The sequence below is a fragment of the Sus scrofa genome, chromosome 18 (assembly GCF_054392235.1).
Source record: "Sus scrofa isolate SSC_HxYL_T2T_F1_AM1 chromosome 18, Sscrofa_HxYL_maternal_Yorkshire_Landrace_v2.0, whole genome shotgun sequence".
In the NCBI taxonomy this organism is placed as follows: Eukaryota; Metazoa; Chordata; class Mammalia; order Artiodactyla; family Suidae; genus Sus; species Sus scrofa.
Genome location: NC_139400.1, coordinates 12543192 through 12565324, shown reverse-complemented (window position 1 = coordinate 12565324; position 22133 = coordinate 12543192). Strand labels below are relative to the sequence as shown.

Here is a 22133-nt window from a genome sequence, read left to right as displayed (position 1 = left end):
CTTTGTGAATATTTTCTGGGCACTTTTTTTTTTCCACCCAGGCAGGTGGTTGTGTGTTTTAGGAAAGTTCTGAGTTTTAACAGATGTAGGAATGGTGGTGCTAGATGACTTTGCAGGGAACTTTCTGGATTGCGGAGCCTCTCACAGGCACGTACTGATTTGTGTCTCCCAAGCTCCTGGGGTGGATCAACCATCTCAGTTTTCCACCAGAGGAAGTGGAAGCTCAGTGGGAACTTACCCAAGCCCACATGGCTGGAGTGTGGTGGAGGCGGGGCTCAGACCGCTTCCTCAATCCCTGTCCAATCAACTGAGGAGGGACTAAGGAATTCTCTAGCAAATAACATTGTCCAGGGAACCTCTTTGCATCAAAAACAAATGCATGCCTGGCCTGGATAACTGGACGCCCCTGCATCTAGGACTGACTTTTATGGCTTTATTTCAGGTGCAAATTTAGATCTTATTTTTCTCCGTTACGGGTGATCTCAGCACGTTGCCCTAGGAATCACTTTTAAAGTTGCCATGAGTTTAGCTGTGGTGGAAATTCCATTCCCAAAGAAACAGAGCAGTATTTCTTAATTAGGTATTTTCTCTAATAATTCAGAAAGAGAGTCACTTGGCCCCATTTGCTTTATTTTCACCATAAACTGAAGCTTCGAATGGTGTGCTCTCATGATTTATTCAGAACTGCACCCAGATTGTCGGTATTCAATAAATATTATCAATAATCAGAGGAAAGACACATATTTTCTGTCATATACACAATTCTAAATGTTTAGGCCAAGGGCACATTTTTAATGGATTCAAATAACAAATATAAATTGTGCTTCTCTGTTGCCCGGATATCTACCTATTTGGAGGTTTTTATTGTCAGAAACTGCCAAATTATGTGCATGCATCATTTTAATTGGACCTCAGGCCTGACACTTTTATTGAAAAAAATAGATTTCAAATTATTTTTCATGCATAAAGGCTGCTCAGTCTGTGCTTCATGGGTGAAGTCTATCTCAGATGGGGATGACCTTCCTGCCATGTTTCAAGGAAAAAAAGTAAACCTCCCTATCTCCTATCTTTGAGATTTGGCAAAAATTGTTCAACTAACTCGCCAAAGAGCTATAATGAAAGGGCTGTAGGGAAGGGAACAAACCGAACTGTGCCCGATTCTGCTCATCAAAATGTCATCTCTGGACCAGGGATGTCTGTGGCATCCAAGCCCTGGCTTCTTTTCATGGTGATATGAGCCTTCTGCGGCTCTGGTCCTTATCCAGAAACACGGTGTTGTCCTATCTTTGGTGGTTCCTAATTCACGGGAGACGAGTCTTTCATATTCCTAAGTCATGCTGGGAGGATAAAAGTCAGCGTTCAAAAACTGTATTTTGATGAAATAAGGATGCGCATACAATTATGATGAAATTGAACCTCTGACCCTAGAGCCATCATCTCAGAGATCTGAAAACTCTCCCTGGTACCAGCGAATACCTTGGCATCTCTTGTCGTCCTGGTAGGCTTTGTCCCCATCTAGAGAGGTTGATGCTTGCTCAGTGTTATGTGTTTATCAAGAATGAGCAAATCTGCCATTACACGCTATTGTTAATTTTAGCCTGTAAGTGTAGAAACACCTTACAGCATTTGCAGGCTGCAGTAATCATCAGCACATCATTTGTGTAGCTGCTGCACAGAAATAATACCACTTTGTTTTCCCATCATGATTTTCTCTAGAGAGCTAGCTGTGCAGCACTGATGCGTATCTTTTCCTGAGGTATGTGGCAAAGAAAACCATCTGATTTCCCAGGAGGAAGGAGGGAAGAAAGGGAGGTGGCTGGTCTCCCTGGACGGAAAACAGTACCCCGTGGGTCCTGGGAGGGTCGGTGTCGCTAAGGATACAGAAAAGCACTTGTGTCAGAGTTCCTGTCTCAAGAAGTTCACAGTATTTTTAGAAAGATGGGGAAGACGTGGATCTGGGTCTCTGGTTCACTGTTAATATTTGGCTTGAGGTTTGGCTGCTGCATATGATTGTGAGAGTCTGTGTGAAGATGGATGCTCCTGGGGAAATGTTAGGCTTCTAAGCAGTGTTGAGAATTAAAAGCAGAGACTGGGGATGATGGGTATCGGGAGAAAATAGAAGAATCTGTAATTATTAGCATTATGAGGATAAAAAGGAGTGTATGGTTTTTTTGTTTGTTTGTTTGTCTTTTTTGCCTTTTCTAGGGCCGCTCCCATGGCATATGGAGGTTCCCAGGCTACGGGTCTCATCAGAGCTGTAGCCACCGGCCTACACCAGAGCCACAGCAACGCGGGATCTGAGCCACGTCTGTGACCTACACCACAGCCCACAGCAACGCCGGATCCTTAACCCGGTGAGCAAGGCCAGGGACTGAACCCAAAACCTTATGGTTCCTAGTCAGCTTTGTTAACCCCTGAGCCACAGCGGGAACTCCCAACTTCTGTTTTTATTCGAGGAGTAGTGTTGACCGCATTTCTTAGGAAAAGAGCGAAGGTAAAAGAAAACTTTTACAAAACTTTGCTCAGGGTGTTGTGAAATTGCCTTTCATAGAAAGAAAGAAACTGGAACTGGAATTCAGAACTCAAAAATGTCATTGCCTGAACGAATTTCCTCTCCAGTGTAGTGGGAGAAATGGAAAAAAGACAGAGAAATAACAGGGCATGAAACGTGTGCCTTTCTTTCCTTTGTTAGGCATGTATTCCTTCACTCTCACCGTTTCCGCTGGTAATGTGGTTTGGTTTTCCAGGATGCGAAGAAAACGCACCGATCGTATAAGCCATGTGATAATTTGCAGAAGAAATCTCATTTGCTCGGGCTATTACGTGTCTGTTCTGCCTTCCGTGGAAATGCGCGTTACTGTGAATAATGCCCATCACTAATGCTTTTAAAACCGGAGTGCTGTTGCAGTGCGTTTCCTGGGACCCCTCTGCTGGAGATGGTTATTATTCAGATCTGCTGGAACAGCCTTCGTCAGGTCCATGAGCTTGGAGGTCATGGTCGCAGAACCTCCAACCTCCATGTCCCCTTGTCCTCAGGTCCTCACTTGGAGTTTTACATGTGACCAAGGTCAGGAAGTGGTCTGTGGGAGTGGCGTTGCTTTTGGTGGATGTGGGTTCTTGGAGATACAGCACAGGAGAGCTGATGAGGCCAAGCAAGGTGACGAGAGGCAGGAACGACACAGTAGAAGGCACGGGAAGGACGGGGCCCTGGAGTCATCTAGATGGTCCGTCCCAAACCCGAGGCAAGGGTCTCGCAGCAGTGAGGGCACTGGACAGGTTCGTATGCAGTTGGCGGAGCAGTCACCAAAGGGCTTTTCTGGTGATGGATTTAATGGATGATGTAGAATGAAGGGAGAAACAGGGACAGGAAACAATTAATTTGATATGAATGTGGTCCTGAAAATCCTCCTTGTTGATCCACCTGCTGTGGTCTGACATAGCAGGGGAAGCCGTGGGAATCCTATTGATTTCCGTTTCGTATCAAGAAACCATAAAGTATTAAAGCAGAAAGGAGCCTGGGTGATCATTACATTCATTCTGAAAAGAGACAGCGTTGGGCCCATAGAAGGAAAGGGTTTACCCAGCTCCTGTGTGTGTGCTCATAGCAGCGGGAACCAGAGTTATATTCACCCATCACCTCCTTGGCATCAACCCCATTTTTCTAGAGAGCAGAAGGGGGTCTCGTGGTCACGCTGTGACAGAGACATAGTGTCGGCAAGGCCAGACCCAGCACCTTGGCGAAGGAGTTTCACAGACATTGACAACGTCTGGGATCATCCATTAGGTTCTTTTTCCTAATTCTCATCAAGAAGTTTTTCTTAACTTCCTCACAACACAGCGAGGGTTGTTCAGGAACCCTGAAAATAAACATTTCCAAATGTGGATATTTCCCTGTTAATATGATCTTCCGTCTTTCTAATAATCATTACCTGTTTTTTTTTTCTTGTGTCAGTTTTTGGATACATTGAAACCACTGGTTTTAAACTTGGGTATCTCTTAGCAAGTAAAGAGAGTAGGACACTGATGTTTTGTTTCTGAGTTTACTTAAATGTTCCCCATGACAGCTTTGATGTCCACTTCCGTTTTATTCCTAATTTCAACACATCTTTCCTGGGCACCAAACGCAGTCTTTTCCAGAACAGCGTGGTCCATGGGAACGGAATGTGATGATAGAATAGTTCCGGACCCACCACCTCCAATAGGGTTACCACTAGGGTGCGTGGCTGTTGCATTCTTAAAATGTGGTTCCCGTGACCCAGAAATGGAAGATTTAACCTTAGGAAGTTCTAATTACATAACATTGAAATAGCCACGAGTGGCCAGGGGCCATCCAGTTGTACAGCAGGTTCTAGACATGGGTTTTGGGTGGGGAGATAAAGATGCTTCACTGCCCCTGATTATGAGATGCTGGCAGCCCGGAGTGGTGGAGGAGGGGAGGGGGGTGAAACGTCATCCCTGGCAGGGGGTCAGGTCCTGTGGGAGCACAGAAAAGACAGCAGGACTCTTCCTTGGGGTGGGACTTTTCAACAGAGAACTGACACTTGAATCTTGGTGGATAAGCTGAGTCTACTCCAGATATCAGAGAGGAACAAGGAGAGAAGGGAATTTTCAACAGTGGGGGAGTGTGTGCAGACTCACAGTGTGTGCGATGGACTGGTCACCAAAGGGAGGTGGTGAGGGGAGGGGCAAGCAGGGAGTTTGGGATCAACGTACGCACACCTCTGTATACAAAGTAGATGACCAACAAGGTCCTTCTGTCAAGCACAGGGAACTCTACCCGGTATTCTGCAATAGCCTATATGGGGAAAGAATCTGAAAAAGAATGGGTATATGTATATGTATAACTTAATCATTTTGCTGTAAACCTGAATCTCACGCAACATTGTAAGTCAACTGTCGTGCAATAATAAGTGAAAATCAATAAATTTTTAAAGTCTGAAAAAGGAAGGAAGGAAGAGAGGCAGGGAGAGAGAGGACGAGAGAAAGGAAGGAAGGAGAAAAAGAGGAAAGGTAGGAAGGGAGGAAGGAAGGAAGGAAAGGATGAGCAGAGGGACCAAAAGGGACTCTTGTAATTTTAGGACGTATGTAAGAAATGTTGTACTTCTGGACTCTCACCATGCACTTGGACACTTTTCCCCATTGTTGGAAATTCCTTCCATATATTTATATCCCCTCCTGCTGTAGGGAGATGACCTAGCAGAGGCCTCTGGTGAGAAGTCAGCCTGTGGAATTCTGCACACTTTAGCCCCTGCTCTACCATGACCTGCAGCATGACTGCAGGTAAAGCAGCCTGCTGTTTGGACTCAGACTCACCTTCTGGAAATGAGGGGTTATATTATGGCTCACAGCCTGAGGCAGGGGTGGTGCAGTTTGGTGGCTCCTTCCCACCTCTAGCCTTGGGCGTAATTGGCCATAAGGACTCCTCCATGCCCAGGTTCCTGATGACCTTCCCCCAAGACCATGACAGTATCCTTGGTGTCATCTTTGATGCTGGGTGGTATTGAACCGAGGATTCTGGGAGGTGCCCGGACGTTGAACAGATGGCCTCTGTTGTCACTGCTGGTTGATCCCTCCCAGCTAACATAACAGTTTTATGCTTAGAGTGCATGTTTATAGCTGCATTATTTCCACCGCTTTCAGGTAGCTCATCCCCAAGATAAGTGCTTTCTCTGGAGCCTGGGTAAGGACTGAAGGAATGGTATTTGGGACTGGCAGTGGAGATGTGATTTTGAGGGGGGTCATTCATCTATCATTACTTCAGTCGCTAGTACTCAGTCCATGGGGGCTGTCTCTGGGGCTTCTTCTGAGAAGAAAAGATTTTTTTCCCATGACCTACCTGCTGGCAAAATACAAAAGGTTCCTGCCAAGCCCCGAGGGATCCCACTTAAGCTGTACTAATAGGCGGACAGATAACTGGTCGACCAGAAGAGCATCTATGAGAAGAAAGAACTCACTTCTGTAAATGAACCTCTCAGGCTTTTGATTCTGAAGCCCTTGAATTCTCTCTTCATCCATGATGCTCATACACCTACAGAGAAGCCAATTTTAGGACCAGTAGATCAGGAGGGCGTTGCTGGTGGGTGAGGAGGATCCAGCTTTGGAAGATACCCGCGGGGGAGAAAACCCACTGAATTGCCTTTCTTGTGCCCCCTCCCCATTGGCAGCCCACCCAGGGCGTTGTGTTCCTGTCATCTCACAAGGTGAGCAGAGTATCACACACGATATGATCATTAACTCAGCAGGTGTGGTTAAATATAGAGCTCTAGTGTGAAATGAGTAGCCTACTGGAAATAGAGCCACTTTCTCGGTCCCTAAAAATGCACTCTTTGAGTTTCCCCAGATAGGATTGCTATGCATGTGCCTAGTCAAGTCCGGGATTTTTCTTTTTTTGACAGCATGCATAACTAAATACCCACATTTACATATATATTTACCTGGGAGCGGGCTAAACCTATTATGCTTTCCCTATTTTCACTTATTTGTGTGATTGGATCTGTGGCCAAGGACCTCAGAAAGTATTCATTTCTCCCCAAGGAAGGGATCAAAAGTGTGTTCTCCTTTATGTCTTAACCTGGTGCTCTCCAAGCTTTCATGTGTGCACATGTCTACCTGGGTATTTTGTCCAAGTGCAGACTCTGACTCTGTGAGTTTGGCACAAATCCTGAGATCCTGCCTTTCTGACAAAATCCCCTGCAATGAGGTGGCTGCTGGCAATGTGGGTAAGACTTTGGGTCTTTGTATATATGTCCGCTGTGAAGAAATTATCTGAATTTAAATAGGAACCTCTTAGAGTTTGAAGCTCTAGGACCAGTGGAATCTGAGAAATAAATAAGGGCAGTTGTTTATCTGTGGATCCAGGTTTAGAGAGTGTGCAACCATTTTGGAGTTCTTGAGTTTTTCCAAAGAGAAGCAAAATGAATCCTTCCATTGTCAAGGTCTAGGAATAATTTGTCTCAAATACATTTTTGAGAGTGTGTGTGTGGCCCTTTCTTACTCAAGTTGCCCTCCAGCATCCCTGACAGCACGTTGGCAGCACCATAATTGGAAATGGTAGAAAACTCTGGCCTTGAAAGTAAGATGCTTATCTGGGTCTAGGGCACTGGAGAATTGCAGGAGCTGCTGAAGACTGGCTGAGGGTCGCAGGAGCAGCTTTGTTCCTGCAGGAGGAAATGCCCTCATTAGGAAGCCTGTAATGGATACTGCTGCACCAGCCCCACTCTTACTAGAGAAGGGAGTGCCGTGCCCATATATATGATCATACACGTTCCCTTTCAGCTGTTCCAGTAGCTCTGCTTCAAGCATGTTTGTTTTCCTTTATTTTCTAGTGTCTTTGAGGAAAATCCATGTCATACTGTAACTCAGTTTGGAGAGAGATGACATGTTCAACTCTGAGGAAATATACGTATTTCCCAGGTTTTTCTTTTTTTAAATAGAGACTTTGATGTTTGATTTCTAGACAGTCTTTAGTGTGAAAGACAAACGCATTTATTTCCTATCAGTTTTCAGAAAATGTTCCCAATTTTAAAACCTCTAGACTGGCCTGCCAGTATAGCAGTGACACTTACTCTTCCATAATTCTAGGGCTTAAATCATGAGCAGCTAGAAGTATAGATTAATGCTTTATACAGTTTGAGAGCTGAGCCCCAGTGCTGCATGTAGATGTTTAAAGCATCGATTTCTCTCAGACAACACTGAAGATATTGAATACCCCTGAATGAAGAAGGTTGGTTCACCTCTACAGCACATGTGACTCACTGTAGAGAATACTGGGGAAACATAGTTTTTCTTTATTATCAGATGCACCATGGCTATGAAGAATGCTTTAAGTTATTGCGAAAATTATAATCAGAAAAAGAAAACTTCCTCAAGAATTTAGGATCCAAAACAACATTCAGTTTGCTCCTTGGCCATTTACTCAACCTCCGACTTTCAATACTTTTAATTAGTAAGGTCCATCATTAGAATTAGATTATACCTTGTAGTTATTTCTATCAAGCCTTTTAAACATGTTTGCTCATGGCAACAAACTGTCAGGGAACAGAAGAGGAGGAAAGTGAATTCAAATTCCTTAACATCTTTCTTTGTCACTAGAAATAAGATTTTAGCAGACTACTTGCATAATATATCCTCAAATCATTTTTATAACTTAATGAAATAAATATGGACTAGCTTTAGGGAGGAGGAGCAGTCTCAGCTTGTCATTCTGTTATGTGTTCATTTATATTATTCTGCTTGCAAGCATTACGGGCATAATATCAACACCTCATCTTCGGAGAGAATTTTACCTGTGCACTGACTGAATTGGTGTAGAGTTTGTATTTCATTACAGATTTTTTAAAAGGGGTTGGAGGAGGAGATAAACCTTATCACAGATTCTCCTGTGAGTGCTGAACCTGGATATTCTGGTTCCTTTTCTGGGAAAGTTTCTTTCATACTAGGCCCTCCAGAGGGGATGGTTTGGGAGGGATGTGGTGAGATACAAGGGTGAAAGGAGGTGTGGCATTAGTGTTGGTAACAGTAGCTGTCACCTGTACCCATCATTGTGATGCAAGATCAAACATGCCTGATACCAGGCTGGGGCATTTGGAAAGTCCCCATGTCCACTCTCCCCTTTGCTTCAACTGCAAGTTCAGGGGCTCCTCATGTTCCATAATTCAGTAGGACGACTCACAGAACTCCGAAAGCCTTCTGCTCATGGTTGTGGTTTATTACAGCAAGAGGACATAGATTAAAATCAGCCAAAGAGTGGAATGGGTTAGCAATGAGCTCCTGCTGTGTACCACTGAGAACTATATCTAGTCACTTATAATGGAGCATGATAATGTGAGAAAAAAGAAAGTATACATGTATGTGTAACTGGGTCACCTTGCTGTACAGTAGGAAAAAAAAAAATTGGGGGGGGGGAGCAGAATCAGTCAAAGAGGAGTTCCCACAGCGGTGCAGCAGATTAAGGACCCAGTATTGTCTGTGCAGCAGCATGGGTTCAGTCCCCAGCCCGGACACAGCAGGTTAAGGATCTGGCATTGCTACAGCTGTGGCATAAGCCTAGCTGTGGCTTAGATTCAGTTCCTGGCCTGGGAACTTCCATGTGCCGTGGGTATGGCATAAAGGAAAAATCAGCCAGAGAAAGAGAGGCATGGCAGAGTCCAGGAGAGCTCTAGGTGTGAGGCTACCAGCTGCCCTCTCCAAGTGGGGTCCTGGATAATGCTACCTGCTTTCAGCAGCAATACGCATGGGTGTGTCCAGCCAGGGACGCTCACCTGAGCCTTGGTGTTGGAGTTTTTGTTGAGACTCGGTTGAGTAGACATGGTTGACCACCCACATGCTGACCTTGGTCTCCAGCTCCTCGGGGCGGGGGGGGGTCCAAGCTGATACCACGTGACCTGAAGCCCACCCTGAATGGTGTTGTTTAGAGGCTCTCAGCAGCCCAGCATCACCAGGTACACAAAGACCTTCTTAGCAGGCAGGACATCCTGAGGGCTTGCAGATTGTCCCCAGGAGCCCAGGGTGAAGGCCAGACGTCTCTTTGGGCAGGTGATGAGTGAGCTGGGGGCATGGTTGGTGAATCTGAGAAATAGGACCTGTCAGAGTGAATCCCTCAGCACAGATGTGAGGAAAATGGGGCCCCTATGTTTGAAGGGACCCCTTGCTGTGGACACATCCTGACAGGCAGATCTGCATGGAAACTGAATGGAAATGGAGAAACCTTTTAAAACCATTTACAAGTAATTCAGAGTATTATCAAAGTAACCTCATATTCAAATCCAGATACTCTGCTACTTAGCAATAACAACAAGGATTGTATCTTTGCTATTCCCTTGGTCTTTGCATCCATCATTTGAAAGTCACAGAAATGTTCCATGATTCGTTGGTCTTTGACAAAGGCTGTGATTCGAGCTTTTTACAGAGTCAGGGACTCCGTAATTTCATTTCTGTAGTTGCTAGCTAGCTAGAAAATGACTTTCAACCTACTTTCTTAAGCTTGGAGTGAAATATTACTAAACTGGGGAGTCTTTTTTGAATCGTCATCACAGCTGTTCTCCCGTAACAGCCTAAGGTAAACCTTGCTGGGGGACTTTGTATCTTCGGAAGACGTCCAGTAAAATCGATCCAGAACTTAGCTGTGCACACATAGAATTCTTATTCACCCTGTCAGGGTCAATGTTATGACTCTGTTGACCAGCAGTTCTGTTTCTAATTACTTAAGCTGTGGAAATAATCACACATGTGCCAGATTTTTATACATAAGCAAGATATTCATCACAGATCATTTATATGTATGAACAGCTTATAGAAAAGGGCAACATTGGACCTGTTTCTGAGGGAAGTGGCTATCCATGGTGGATGTTCCATAAATGTTTAAGATTAGGTATGATTCAAACAGAGGGTAGCAGAGCTTGTACAGCCAGGAAAATGATCTTCAAAAAAAAGGACCTAAGGCTCTACGGACATGCTTCTTCTACATTAAGAAAATATTACAAACTGCATATAGACAGCATTGTGCACATTGTGTTGCCTGCGTGTATGTGTGTGTGATGGGCTGAAAATAATGTTACACAGTAAACTGTTGCTGCATCTGCTGAGGTTAGGTTTGTAGAGGGAGGTGGAGAAGGAAAGACAGTGGCATCATTCTTATTCTGTTCCTGAGGCTTCTGTTGCTGCCTCCCACCTACAGGGAGGGGCTCCTGAACTGGTTCAAGTAAAGCCCCAAAAAGAATGGAAACCCAGGGAGGCAGGGAGCCAAGGAGGTTTAGGAGCTAAATTGCTTTCAGCCGTGAGGTCAGATGAGTTGAGTTTCTTAGGACATCCAAAAGGAGGAGTCTAAAAAGTAAGGAGGGAATGATGAACTGTGCCTAAATTATTGCGTGCATGAGGGACACAGAAGTGACCATGAGAAGCAAGAAGGGTGATCGGGAGACATTCCTGGTGAGCAGAGGGCCAAACTCTTTTCAGTGGAGGGCTGACAGATGTGAAATCTGGTCTGTGTCTTCAGGTGACCCTCCAAGGCCTGAGCCTTCCGTGAAGTGTGCTGTCAGCCCAGGGGCCTTGCCGAGGAATTGGGGGACAGTCAAGGAAAGGGCAGCATTTTACCTGACATTTGAGGGACATGGCCATCCATGGTCGGTAGGCTTGTGGTGACGTGGAGCTCTGAGCAGGAAGTGACCATGAAAACCGAGGAAGTAACAAGAAGCGTGTGGCCAAGTCCAGCTTGACAAGGGAGGGTCACCTCCCCTGATATTTAGGAAACTAAATGAACACAGCACCTAGAAAAAAAGGCTGGACAGAGATCCATTTTTAATGGTTTTACCTCTAGGTGTTGAATGGTGTTTATTCTTTTATTTTGTGCTTCTCCTTCCTTTCCAAATGTTTTACAGTGACTCCTGTTACTTTTGAAATGGGGGATGGAGGAGCTCAGTGCTGTTTCTCAAGGTGGCAGAGGCTGTTTACTGGATGCATTTTTTTTTTATGCAGACTACTTCCGTTTCTGGGTTTACAAGCTTGGCTGGAACATTTGTGGATAGGATCTTACAAATTTGCCAGCATCAGCTGTGCCCCTCAGCATCCTCAGACCCCTATTGCCCTCCCTGTGCCCCCGACCGTTCAGTGGGAGCTTGGAGCAATAAACACAGAAAAGAGGGGCCAAGGCTGGGTTAGTTCCTCTGATGTCCTTCCTGGATTCTCACTGGAGCCTGGGATGGAGGATAGGCTCTGTAGCTGCTGGCCAAGGGAAGCAGAATTCCTCCTTGCCTTTCAGAGGAGGAAGAAAGTCACTTTGCAAACCTCAGACCAAAGCAGATGTGTCCTTATTTTAAAGACTGAAGATCTAAGGGAGCAGGTTGACATCTTGAAGAAAAAAAGAAAGCGCTACGGGTCAGTATCTGGGGAGAAGCAGCCTTCCATCAGCACGGATCGCAAACATTTGCTCAAGGTACGTGTGAACAGGATGCTGTGAACCATCCAGAAGGTGATATTTGTTCCTCCATCCTTGTGTGGCTCCGGGGGCGGTGGGGGCAGCAGATTGGAACTGCTCTGGTTCTCTCGGTTCCCATCTGCACACACATCCCTGTCTGTTCTCCTCGCTTGTCTGCTCCTCGTTCTTCCTGCTGGACCGGAAATGACGTAGGGATGGGAGCCTGGATCTCATAGCATCCTCCACTGTATCGATGCAGAGAGGGAAGCCAAACCGTGTGCGTTGAAGGAGGAATAAATGGGCCACATGAGCTAAATAAATAAGGAAAGGATGTTTTATTTCCATGTAAACCTGAGAATCCTGTGCCTGTTATGGCGCCAGGGGGAGAGGAGGAGACTGATGGAGACAGAAGCCAAGGGTCAGGCTCCACCCCTTGGATGAGAAAACATTTGGGGGAGGCGAGATTTAGGAGCGTATGTTGAGATCTGCTGGAGGGTGATTTTACCTCTTCTGTAGCTTTGGGGAGGCGGTGTGGTGGGTGTTTTTGTCAGCAGCTCTAATTCTGGCCTCTGCATCCCAGGTAACTTGTATCTGCCATCTGCAATATAGAACTCTCATCAAAGTATACAGTAGGTGTTAGATTCTGGCCAGGATTCAAATCCCATCTCAGATGCTCACTGGCTCGGGGGAAAGCTGAGATGCCTGGAGTGTAGTGGCTGCTCCATAAATGCCCCTGGGAGCTGTCCCCGCAATTCGGTGGTATTCTGTGGAATCACCAGTGTTGGGATGTTCGGGCCTGATCATCCCAAGCTTATTTCTGCCCCCAAAGTGTTGCTTTAAACTTCCAATGTTCCTTTAGGCTTCCAGTGCAGGAAAACTGAGATTCTTGAGATTGAGTGTTCACTTCATATTTTTTCCATACATAGACATAGGAAATATGCAGGGGGAGTTCCTGTCGTGGCTCAGTGGTTCACGAATCCAACTAGGAACCATGAAGTTGCGGGTTCAATCCCTGGCCTTGCTCTGTGGGTTAAGGATCCGGCGTTGGCGTGAGCTGTGGTGTAGGTTGCAGACGTGGCTCGGATCCTGTGTGGCTGTGGCGTAGGCCAGCAGCTACAGCTTGGATTCGACCCCTAGCCTGGGAACCTCCATAGGCCATGGGTGTGGCTCTAGAAAAGGCAAAAAAGATTAAAAAAGAAAATATGCAGGGTTCTGTGCGGGCTCAGGGGAGAGTGAGAGCTGCGTGCGGGGGAGGTGGTGGAGGTGGGCTGTGACCCCATGTGCACTGGCTGGGTGGCACGACCAGACCACACTGGTCGCATGTGGAAGAAGCAATAGGTGTGAATCACTCCCTCATGCCCGCAGGTGCAAGACACGCACCTCTCTTGTCCGTTATGCGCTTGTATCTAATGAGAGTCTTAGAAAAAAATCTCCCAGTGCTACACACCTGAATTGTGAATGGTTATCATCTCACCTAACAGCTGTCAATGCTTTGCCGCTTCTGGGTTCCATAAATAACCACCAAGACGCTTGGTTGGTTGGACCCAGGGCTTGTTATTAACCCATAAACAGTGTGCCCTGGGGGTCATCAGCCGGGACGCTCACAATCTAAGCTGTGCCCTTGGTGGGAAATGTCCCACGTCTTTAATAAGCCATCATTGCAGGATATTAAGAATACAGAGTCCATCCAGGAGGCTGCAGAGCTGGAATAGATCCCATAACCCACATAAAGTGTTCTAACAACGACAGCCCCCTGCTGCCTTGCATTTGAAAGGCACCGGCTCTGCTGGAACACAGCCTTCCTGAAGGAGGCTCATGTTTTGCAGCCTAATTTGCAATTCTGCAGTTTTTTGCGGAAAAGCACCCATCAGTATGTTAAGCACAATGTATGCAGTTTATGGTGTTGATGGCTGTTAGTTAGGTGCTTCGTGGGACGTAATAAAATGTCATGTGGGGTTTTATCTTCTCATGGCTTGATGGAGAGCCCATGCCTGTGTGTCCAGATCAAAGAAGGCTCCCAAGACGGACCTCTGCGGCAGTGTCAGATCTCAGTGTGACTCGCAGCCTCGCAGCCCCGCCGCCGCTTGGTAGGTCTTGGAATTGAATCTGGGAGACGTGAAGTGTCCAGTCTAAGATGACAAGGTGGCAGAGCTGGGACTGGCCGCCTTTTCCGCTGGCCTGAAGGGCCCCTGCCCCACTGCTTTGGTGACGAGCCCGGGAAGAATAGGAAAGCAACAAGTGCCAGGGCCTCCTGGAGGCAGAGAGTGGCGGAGGGGGAGGGGAGGCAGACTGATGGACTACACCCGCTCCGTGTTGGAGTCCCTGCCCAGCAGACACAGGCTTGTGTGGGCGACAGGGGTCTGGAAGGGCTGCTGAATGTCACTCCCACCCCCACCTTGGAGGAGAGGTCAAGGTCGGCTGTGTAGTTAATTCCAGATGTACGTGATTCAGACGAAATGCAAGACCCTCCTCTGGGGCCGCTGGCAGCCTCACCTCCTGCTTTGTCCCCTGATGCCTGTGGCATCGCCCACACCAGGGAAGTGTATAGTTTTCCCGATGAGGACAAGACAGCCAGCCCCTCTTGCCACTCTCTATGTCAGTACTTGTCACCCACATACTAGTATCATCAGAGTGATGGGAAACCCCAAACCTTGTGGGCCAAGTGAGTCAGGAGAGTGTGCACCTGAGGGCCCGTGTAGGATTTTGATTGGTGGAGAGGCGGTGGGAGGACCACGGTTAAAGATGCAGGAGGCAGTAGGAGGCAGGGAGCCTGGATCGGGAGGGCAGGACCACACCACAGAGGGCCAGGCATCCTCTGCCCACTCGAAGTGATGGGCGCTTTGCAGCTTCCTCTGATGGGGAGTCATCAGCTGGAAGGAGCATCAGAAGGCTGGACTTTCCACTGGGGACCCAACTGCGGAGTCGGGGCTGGAGGAGCTAGAGTGGAAAAGAAGCAGCGTTTAAATGTCAGAGCGCCTCAAATATCTTTTCAAAATACACCAGATACAAGAAGATACATCACTCTGCAATCTGCTTCGTCACTTCTCATTTCAGAGTTGAACTTGAATGAACTCTAAGAGGGGGCAGAGGTGGAAGACTTGGCTATAAGTGATACCAAACCCTATGGCTGAGTCACTGGCTGTCCCGTAAACAGGAGCCCAGTTCTTACTGGCTGTATTCATCCGTCTGCACCTTATTCCCTCAGTCCTTCCCCAGAATTCCTATTCTTTTTGCAAACATAAAGTTAAACCCAGACGTTTTCATGTCAAACCGTTGTACCGTTTTCAATATTGTAAGAAGAGAAACAAAAAGTTGTCAGTTCTTGGAGTTCCTGTCGTGACTCAGCGGAAACGAATTTGACTAGTATCCATGAGGACGCAGGTTTGATCCCTGGCCTCACTCAGTGGGTTAAGGATCTGTCATTGCCGTGAGCTGTGGTGTAGGTCGCAGATGCGGCTCGCATCTGGTGTTGCTGGGGCTGTGGTGTAGGCTGGCGGCTACAGCTTGGATTCAACCCCTAGCCTGGGAACTTCCATTTGCCATGGGTGTGGCCCTAAAAAATTTTTAAAAGAGAGAAAAAATAATAATTGTCAATTCTTTAAGGGTAACGGCATTCGGGAGCTGAGCTTTCAGAATATGTCTTCTAAAATTTAGCACCCTTGGCAGGTGCTCTCCACACAGCAGACACATCCCCGCCAGGCTAATGATGAAATGGGTTGGGGTCCAGCCCTGTAGGATCCCAGCATTCCTGAGCCTTGATGGGGCTCAGAGGTGCCGTCTCTGTAGCACCCACCCAGGCAGACACGCGGGAGCTGCCCGATGTCTTCCCGGGCAGGTCCCATCAAGCCCTGTTCTAGGAAGTGGCCCAGTGACACCAGCGCCCAAGAGGTAGAAACTGGAGGAGGTCACTTTTGAGCATTGCTCGCCTTGCAGTGGGAACAGAGGTGATGCCAGGGAGGCGGAAGGAAGACGAGGTGGCATGTGAGGCAGCAGCTGTGAGGCGGCCCTTTCGAGCCCTGCAAGGACGGGGGACTTTTGTCTGGTGGCCCTGAGATCGACACAGACCCTGTCCTGGACCTGGGGTCCGGCTGGCCGTGGTGCCGGGCGTCTGGGCGGCTCCTTGCTGACAACCTTTCTAACTGAGCCTGTATTTGTCTCGCCTTCTGGCAGATATTTTCCATATGGCATTTGGCGTATTTTTAGCCTCGATTCAAATCATTTCCTTCAGAAGATGAGATCGTTTGCCAAGATATCACAGGGAAAGGTGGGTGACAAAGTTAGAAGTTGATTACGTTTTTTGAAAGGGCTCTAGAAGTTTTATTCTGAAGGAACCACCAAATCTGACTCCCATCAGGCTTGAGAAACCTGCTTCTGAAAATCTGGGTGTCCCAGAGCCCCTCTGACCCATGACCTGAAAAGCCTTTTTCTAACATGTAAAAGATGCTGTGATGACAAGTCTTCTTTTTTTCTTTTTTTTTGGTCCTTTTGTTTTTTTAGGGCCGCACCCACGGCATATGGAGGTTTCCAGGTTAGGGGTCGAATCGGAGCTGTAGCTGCCGGCCTATGCCAGAGCCACAACACGGGATCCAAGCCGTGTCTGCGACCTACGCTGCAGCTCCCAGCAATGCCGGATCCTCAACCTACTGAGCGAGGCCAGGGATTGAACCCACGTCTTCATGGATGCTAGTTGGGTTTGCGAATCACTGAGCCACGGCGGGAACTCCTAGAGGCTTCTTGCGAAGGCAAATATCTGTGGGATCATCAAATTTTGTACAGCATCAAAAAAAAAAAAGCTAAGAAATGACACTGTTGAATATAGAATGATGACTGGCCAACAGGGACCTGCTGCACAGCACAGGGAGCTCTACCCGATATTCTGTGATAACCTATATGGAAAAGCATCTGAAAAAGAACGGCTCTATACGTATCGCTGAGTCCCTTTGTTGTACAGAGGAAGTGATCTCAACATTATGAATCATCTAGACTTCAATAAACCTTTTAAAAGCGGGAAAAAAAGAAATGAACTCCAAAAGCCATGATTCTGCGAAATTTAACGTCTGAACATACCCAAGCCCCTGAGAATGGCAGCCCGTTACGGCGTGTGAATGAGTCAAGCCCAAAGCGCCAAGCAAAGGAGTAAGACGAAGGGCTTCAGTGTGAGACTCGGGGTGTTAACTCAGGGTCCGTGCTGATGTCTGTACCTGTGTTTAAAACGCCTTTGGGGGTGCGTGTGTTTGGTTCATCACTGAGGGGGGCTGGGGTGTTCCTGCATCACCGTCGCCTCTTCGTGAATGTCTGAGCCCTTTGAGCTACAGGCCCGTTGACTCTGGCACAATCACTGCGCCCACACAATGTCCTCTTTGACACTTGCTGACTCTCCTCCCGGGCTCTCTCCTGCTCGCCATTCCTCCCCTCTCCTTCTGAACATGATCTGAAAGCAAACATCGGGGATGCTTTTGCTGCAGTGCCCTGGCCCTGCCCTCCTCCATCGCAGCTCCCATCCATGTCTCCTTCTTCCTGCGTCCGGCTGCACTGTTCCAGCGAAGGGCCGGTGCCAGTGTGTCTCCTTGAGGTCCTTAAGCCTCTGGGGTTGCTGTTTAAACTCCAGATTTCTGAACTCGCACCTGACTGGACGTGAGCAGCCCGGATGGTTGGTTTCCTTTCATACAAAGCGCTTGATTGTCGGGCCGAGGGGTCAGTTCTTGGGGTCATTGCCAACGTAATCGACATGCAGAGGCTGTGTACGAAAATGCGATTTAATCAAACGTCTGGCTGCTTGATCTCTTTTGAGATGTGTCCAGCAGTACGTGTCATGCATTGAAAATCCTACTGAGTTGGAATTTACAAAGAACGGAGGGTGAGCAGAGCAGCCCAGACGACAGGAAGATGGAGCAGTGGGGGTTTGGGCTGCTTTATTTTTCTTTCTGGCTGCACCCACTGCACGTGGATGTTCCGGGCCAGGGATGGAGCCCACGCCACCGCAGTGCCAACGCCGGATTCTTAACCCACGGCACCACAAGGGAACTCCCGGACGGGTTTATTTTTAATACAGTGGCTCCGTTGGTGGGGATGTGGAGTGGGGAAGAGGCAATGGCTGGCGGCCTGCCCAGGGCCGAGGGCTCTCTGCACTCGCGGTGGAGCGTAGGTTCACCAAGCGGCTTTTCATAAAGAGCCCACAGGCTAGAAAAACCTCACTTCCCACAAGTTCCCAGGAAGCGTCCCTGCAGTCAGTGGGCACGTTCTGTGTAACAGTCCATTTGAATTCAGCAAATAATTTGTCTGGCAATTAACATAGATCCTCTAAAATCCAGCCCCCATCCAGTGAATGGGTGCTTTGATACAACGTTTCCTTTCTTCCTGTTTCATTGCCATGGATGAGGGGCTTCGCCTCTGGGAAATGACAGCGGAAGTAGCCAGGCTTGTGCAAAGGAGGAATGTTTTAAATTCCTTGGGATGCGGCTGTTGCAGTTCCCTCCTGGTAGGTGGCCCGCAATTTGTTGATCCTTATAGGCACAACGTTGAGTTCATTTGGACTCATCTTAATTGATCAGGATTGATATGGAAAGATCAAATGCTGGGTTTAGCCCTTGTAGAGGGACTCACTGTAGATTTTTTAATTTTAATTTTTTATTGAAGTAGAGTTGATTTACAATGTTGGGTTAATTTTAGGGGTACAGCACAGTGCATATATGTTTGTTCTTCTGCAGGGTCTTGTCCATTATGGATTATTATGAGATACTGAATGTATTTCCCTGTGCTATACAGTAGGTCCTTGATGTTTATCTATTTTATATAAATTAGTGTGTATGTATGAATCCCAAACTCCTTATTTATCCCTGTCCTCTTCCCTCCCCCACCCCGTCCCTTTGGTAACCATAAATTTGTTTTCTATGCCGGTGCGTCTGTTTCTGACTTGGAGATAAATTCATTTGTATCATGTTTTAGATTCCACAGATAAGAGATATCATATGGTATTTGTCTTTGACTTGCTTCTCTTAGTATGATAATCTCTAGGTCCATCCATGTTGCTGCAAAGGGCATCGTTTCCTTAATCTGTTTGGCACAGATAGATGCAGGAAGAATGTCTTGATGCCTTGATGGCACCGCAGTTGATGTAATCACTAATGCTGTTTATATTCTGTGACTTGAGCAGTTTAACAAGGAAGCAAAGCGACAGTCCCCCAAACACCTCGCAGTCAGCTCAGCCCACAAGTGTCTGTCGGGTCCAGTCTGTTCTCTCCTTTTCCCAGCCTTGGAAGTGCGGTCACAGAGCCAGCTCGCAGGAGTGGCCTCAATTCTCTTGACCTTCACCCAGGTGTTCTGGTCCTCTGGCCGTGGTGAATAATGCATTCCTCTGGCGTGAATGCATTAGATTTTCTTGTGTTTTTAGAAATTGGAAACTCACACGGCGGGCGATGTGGTCTCTTTGTTTAGACCCGTGTTTTACAAAATCCTCCCTTGAATTGTCCAGGTATTGAATGGAGAGAGATTTGGCGATAGCGGCCGTAGCTGACATGTATCTGTCACATAGTGGGTACCACTTTGTCACAAAGTGCCCCCTCCCGCCACTGGACTGTCACTGCTTTCCACTGTTGTGTTGGCTTCAGCGGCACAGTAGAGTGATTCAGTTATGCGCACGCTTACATTATCTCAATTAATAGAGGCGTCCTCTTCATCGCTCTTGTTACACCCAGAAAACGTGATGCTGAAGCAGTTCACATTCTTGCTTCAGGTGGTAGACGTGGGCCTGAAATCTGACTTGGAAGCCCATCGCCTCTGCAGGAACATGGTTCTGCTCTTGGGGGCTGAGGGTGTGTGTATAATTTTCAAAGAACACGTGCCTTGAGCCCTTCCTTCCTTCCAGGATTTGGACTTTCGGACTTCTTTCGTTTCTTGTTACATAAACAGGTAGACCGCATTCTCTAATGAATGGAGAATGCTAGGGTGGAAGCTGTTTTTTTAAGTGATTTTATTACTGCTCATAAATCACTGACATATCCTTCAGTCTAATACTAATGCATGGCTCCGTCTTCCTCTTGGTGTTTATAAAATGTGTCAAACAGCACTTGTCAATGATGGGATTCATCAGTGAAGGCGTTCCAAGGTGGCCCTGAGTGTTTGCACAGTCTTCCTTAGAGGCAGGTGTCCATATCGCTGAGGGGGTCCCCAGCTGAGTCCTTCTACCTGTGGGGGCTGTGTTCCAGACAGAGGGGGCAGGTGTGCTGGACTCGAGGACAGGAACCATTCTGAGGTTCCCCTCCTTTGGGTTTTGGGCATGAAACCCACCTTGCAGTGTTGTAGATGCCTTTCTAAAAAAAGGTCTGATGAAAAATGCTGAGGCAGGTGGACTAGAAAGAGACCATTCCCCCCAAGGTCAGGAGTCACTTCAGCCTTCTTACCTCTTGCCAAAAAAAAGCAAACAACAAAAAAACCCAAAAACAACCAAGGACCACCTGAGCTCTTGCTTCTGTGTTGGAGGCAGCATCATCCCTTTGAAGCAGCAGCATTATCCTGCTCCTTCCCTGTCTCTGGTCCTTTGTGTCTAGTCTCGAGGTACCTATCTTTAACCTTTTGTCCTCCATGCCACAAAATTACAATTAATTTCCATTTTCCAGGCCTTGTCATTTTTTCCTGGCTACTCCTCCATTGTCTTCTCCTATAATATAAATATGAGAGAACAGTTTTTTGAACTCGCAAGGTGATAGCTTCAGAATCCATTATAGAGAATATTTTGGTGCAGGGCCGGGGAGCAGGGGCTGCTGATCTGCCTTGTGGTGGGGTGGCGGGGGGGCCCGGGTGAGCTTGAGGCAAGGCTCGGGTCCTTTGGGGCTGGAATCATCTCAGCACCTGAATCCTCATAGTTCTTTTCTTATGATCATTGAGATTGCAATTCGGGATGTCAACTGAACAGAGTTAAGAGCTGGTGTATCTCTAAAACTGATGAAGAAAAGACGTTCCAGCGGGGATGGGTGGAGGCAGGACTCTGCAGGCGGAGGACGGCGAGGCTGTCAATCACCAGGGCCTGATGCCTGGGCGGCCGAGTGTGATGGGCAGGCCCGGGTCGGGTCTGAAGGGCGTGGACGGCTGTACGAGCGCCGTGATGCAGAAGAGGGGGACGTGCAGCAGGGGTTTGAGCCCGGATCCAGGGTGTGGCTGGATGGGGGGTTCAGAGCTGAGGCCTCCCCACATTCGGGGGGCCGAGGAAGGAGGGCATGGGGTCGGTGGATCCTGTCTGGCCAGCCCATCGCCAGGCGCTGCTTTTTGGCAGAGTCACCAGGCTGCACGAGCGACGTCAGATTATCTCCCCCGAGCTTTGCTGGGCTGCACGAAGTGGGCACAAGTGGGCACTGACTCTTGGTGGAGCACCCCACACACACCCCAAGAGGGGCTCTGGTGGTCGTTGACAGATTTCATCACGCTCAGGACCATTCTGGAGGCAGACCAGACGGTCGCTCTGGGAGTTGACAGAACAGCCGGTGTTGCTTATCCAGAAATTGACGTGAACGCCTGTTGGCTTCTGTACCTTTCAATCAAGAACCGCGTGGTGAGCGTTTTGATTTAAGAGGACCGTAAATGAATTAGACCACTTCTTTCCTTCCAAACGCGAGGCCCAGATGACAGCACAATAACATCCACTTCTTGAACGCTGAGGGCGGTAGATGTCAGTGACGTTACCGGGGCGGAAATGGCCAGCCTGTCCCTGCCGGAGTCTCATGTCCGTGCTGGAGTGGCCGTAGTCACCGCGCTTATAAAAGAATAGCCAGTAACCCACTTGGTCGTGGGGCAGAGGGCAAGAAACGGACAGGATTGAAGGGGTTTTACTTGCAATGTTCAAAACAGCCCTTGATGCTGACAGAGACCCAGCTGGATTGTTGGGCTTTGCTGAAAGTGATGTGGGGTGTATTTCCATCGTGCGGAGGGACTGTCAGTTGTTAAAATGGAACAGATTCGAATGCCTTGGAAACAAGAAGGCGGCTGCGGCTTCCCTGCTTCCTTCGATCATTACAAGGCCGTGCACTTGGTGGCCTCAGACAGAGCACGCATGTCCCCAAGGGCACACAGCGAAGAAGGAGCAGAGCCCAGTTCCCAGGCACGGCATCTTCAGAAGCGCACAGGCCTCTGCTGTGCACGGCCCTGAGACTGGAAGCCGATACTGTCTTGATTGTGAGATGGTGCACGTCTCAGCCAGCCTGGCAACGCAGCCCCAAGTCTGGAGTCACCC

At 47.8% G+C, this 22133-nt stretch overlaps 1 protein-coding gene and 1 long non-coding RNA gene across 8 annotated transcripts in view; one reads left to right on the top strand and one right to left on the bottom strand.

Moving 5' to 3' along the window:
* Positions 1–22133, top strand: part of DPP6 (dipeptidyl peptidase like 6) — a 1001611-nt gene that overhangs the window by 524359 nt on the left and 455119 nt on the right. The window contains exon 1 of one of the 7 annotated variants that reach the window (XM_085005069.1): positions 4966–11929. The exons of 5 other annotated variants lie outside the window; for them this stretch is intronic. In XM_085005069.1, the coding sequence (XP_084861195.1) occupies positions 11396–11929 (534 nt within the window). In that variant the 5' untranslated portion in view covers positions 4966–11395. Of the gene's footprint in view, positions 1–4965; positions 11930–17918; positions 18390–22133 lie in introns of those variants that run through there. One more of the 7 variants, XM_085005070.1, reaches the window with a different exon arrangement.
* On the bottom strand, positions 12726–20342 carry LOC146394868 (uncharacterized). The gene is made up of 2 exons (XR_014833477.1): positions 16516–20342; positions 12726–15343 (listed from the first exon to the last, which is right to left on the bottom strand). It is a non-coding gene; the product is annotated as an uncharacterized LOC146394868 (long non-coding RNA).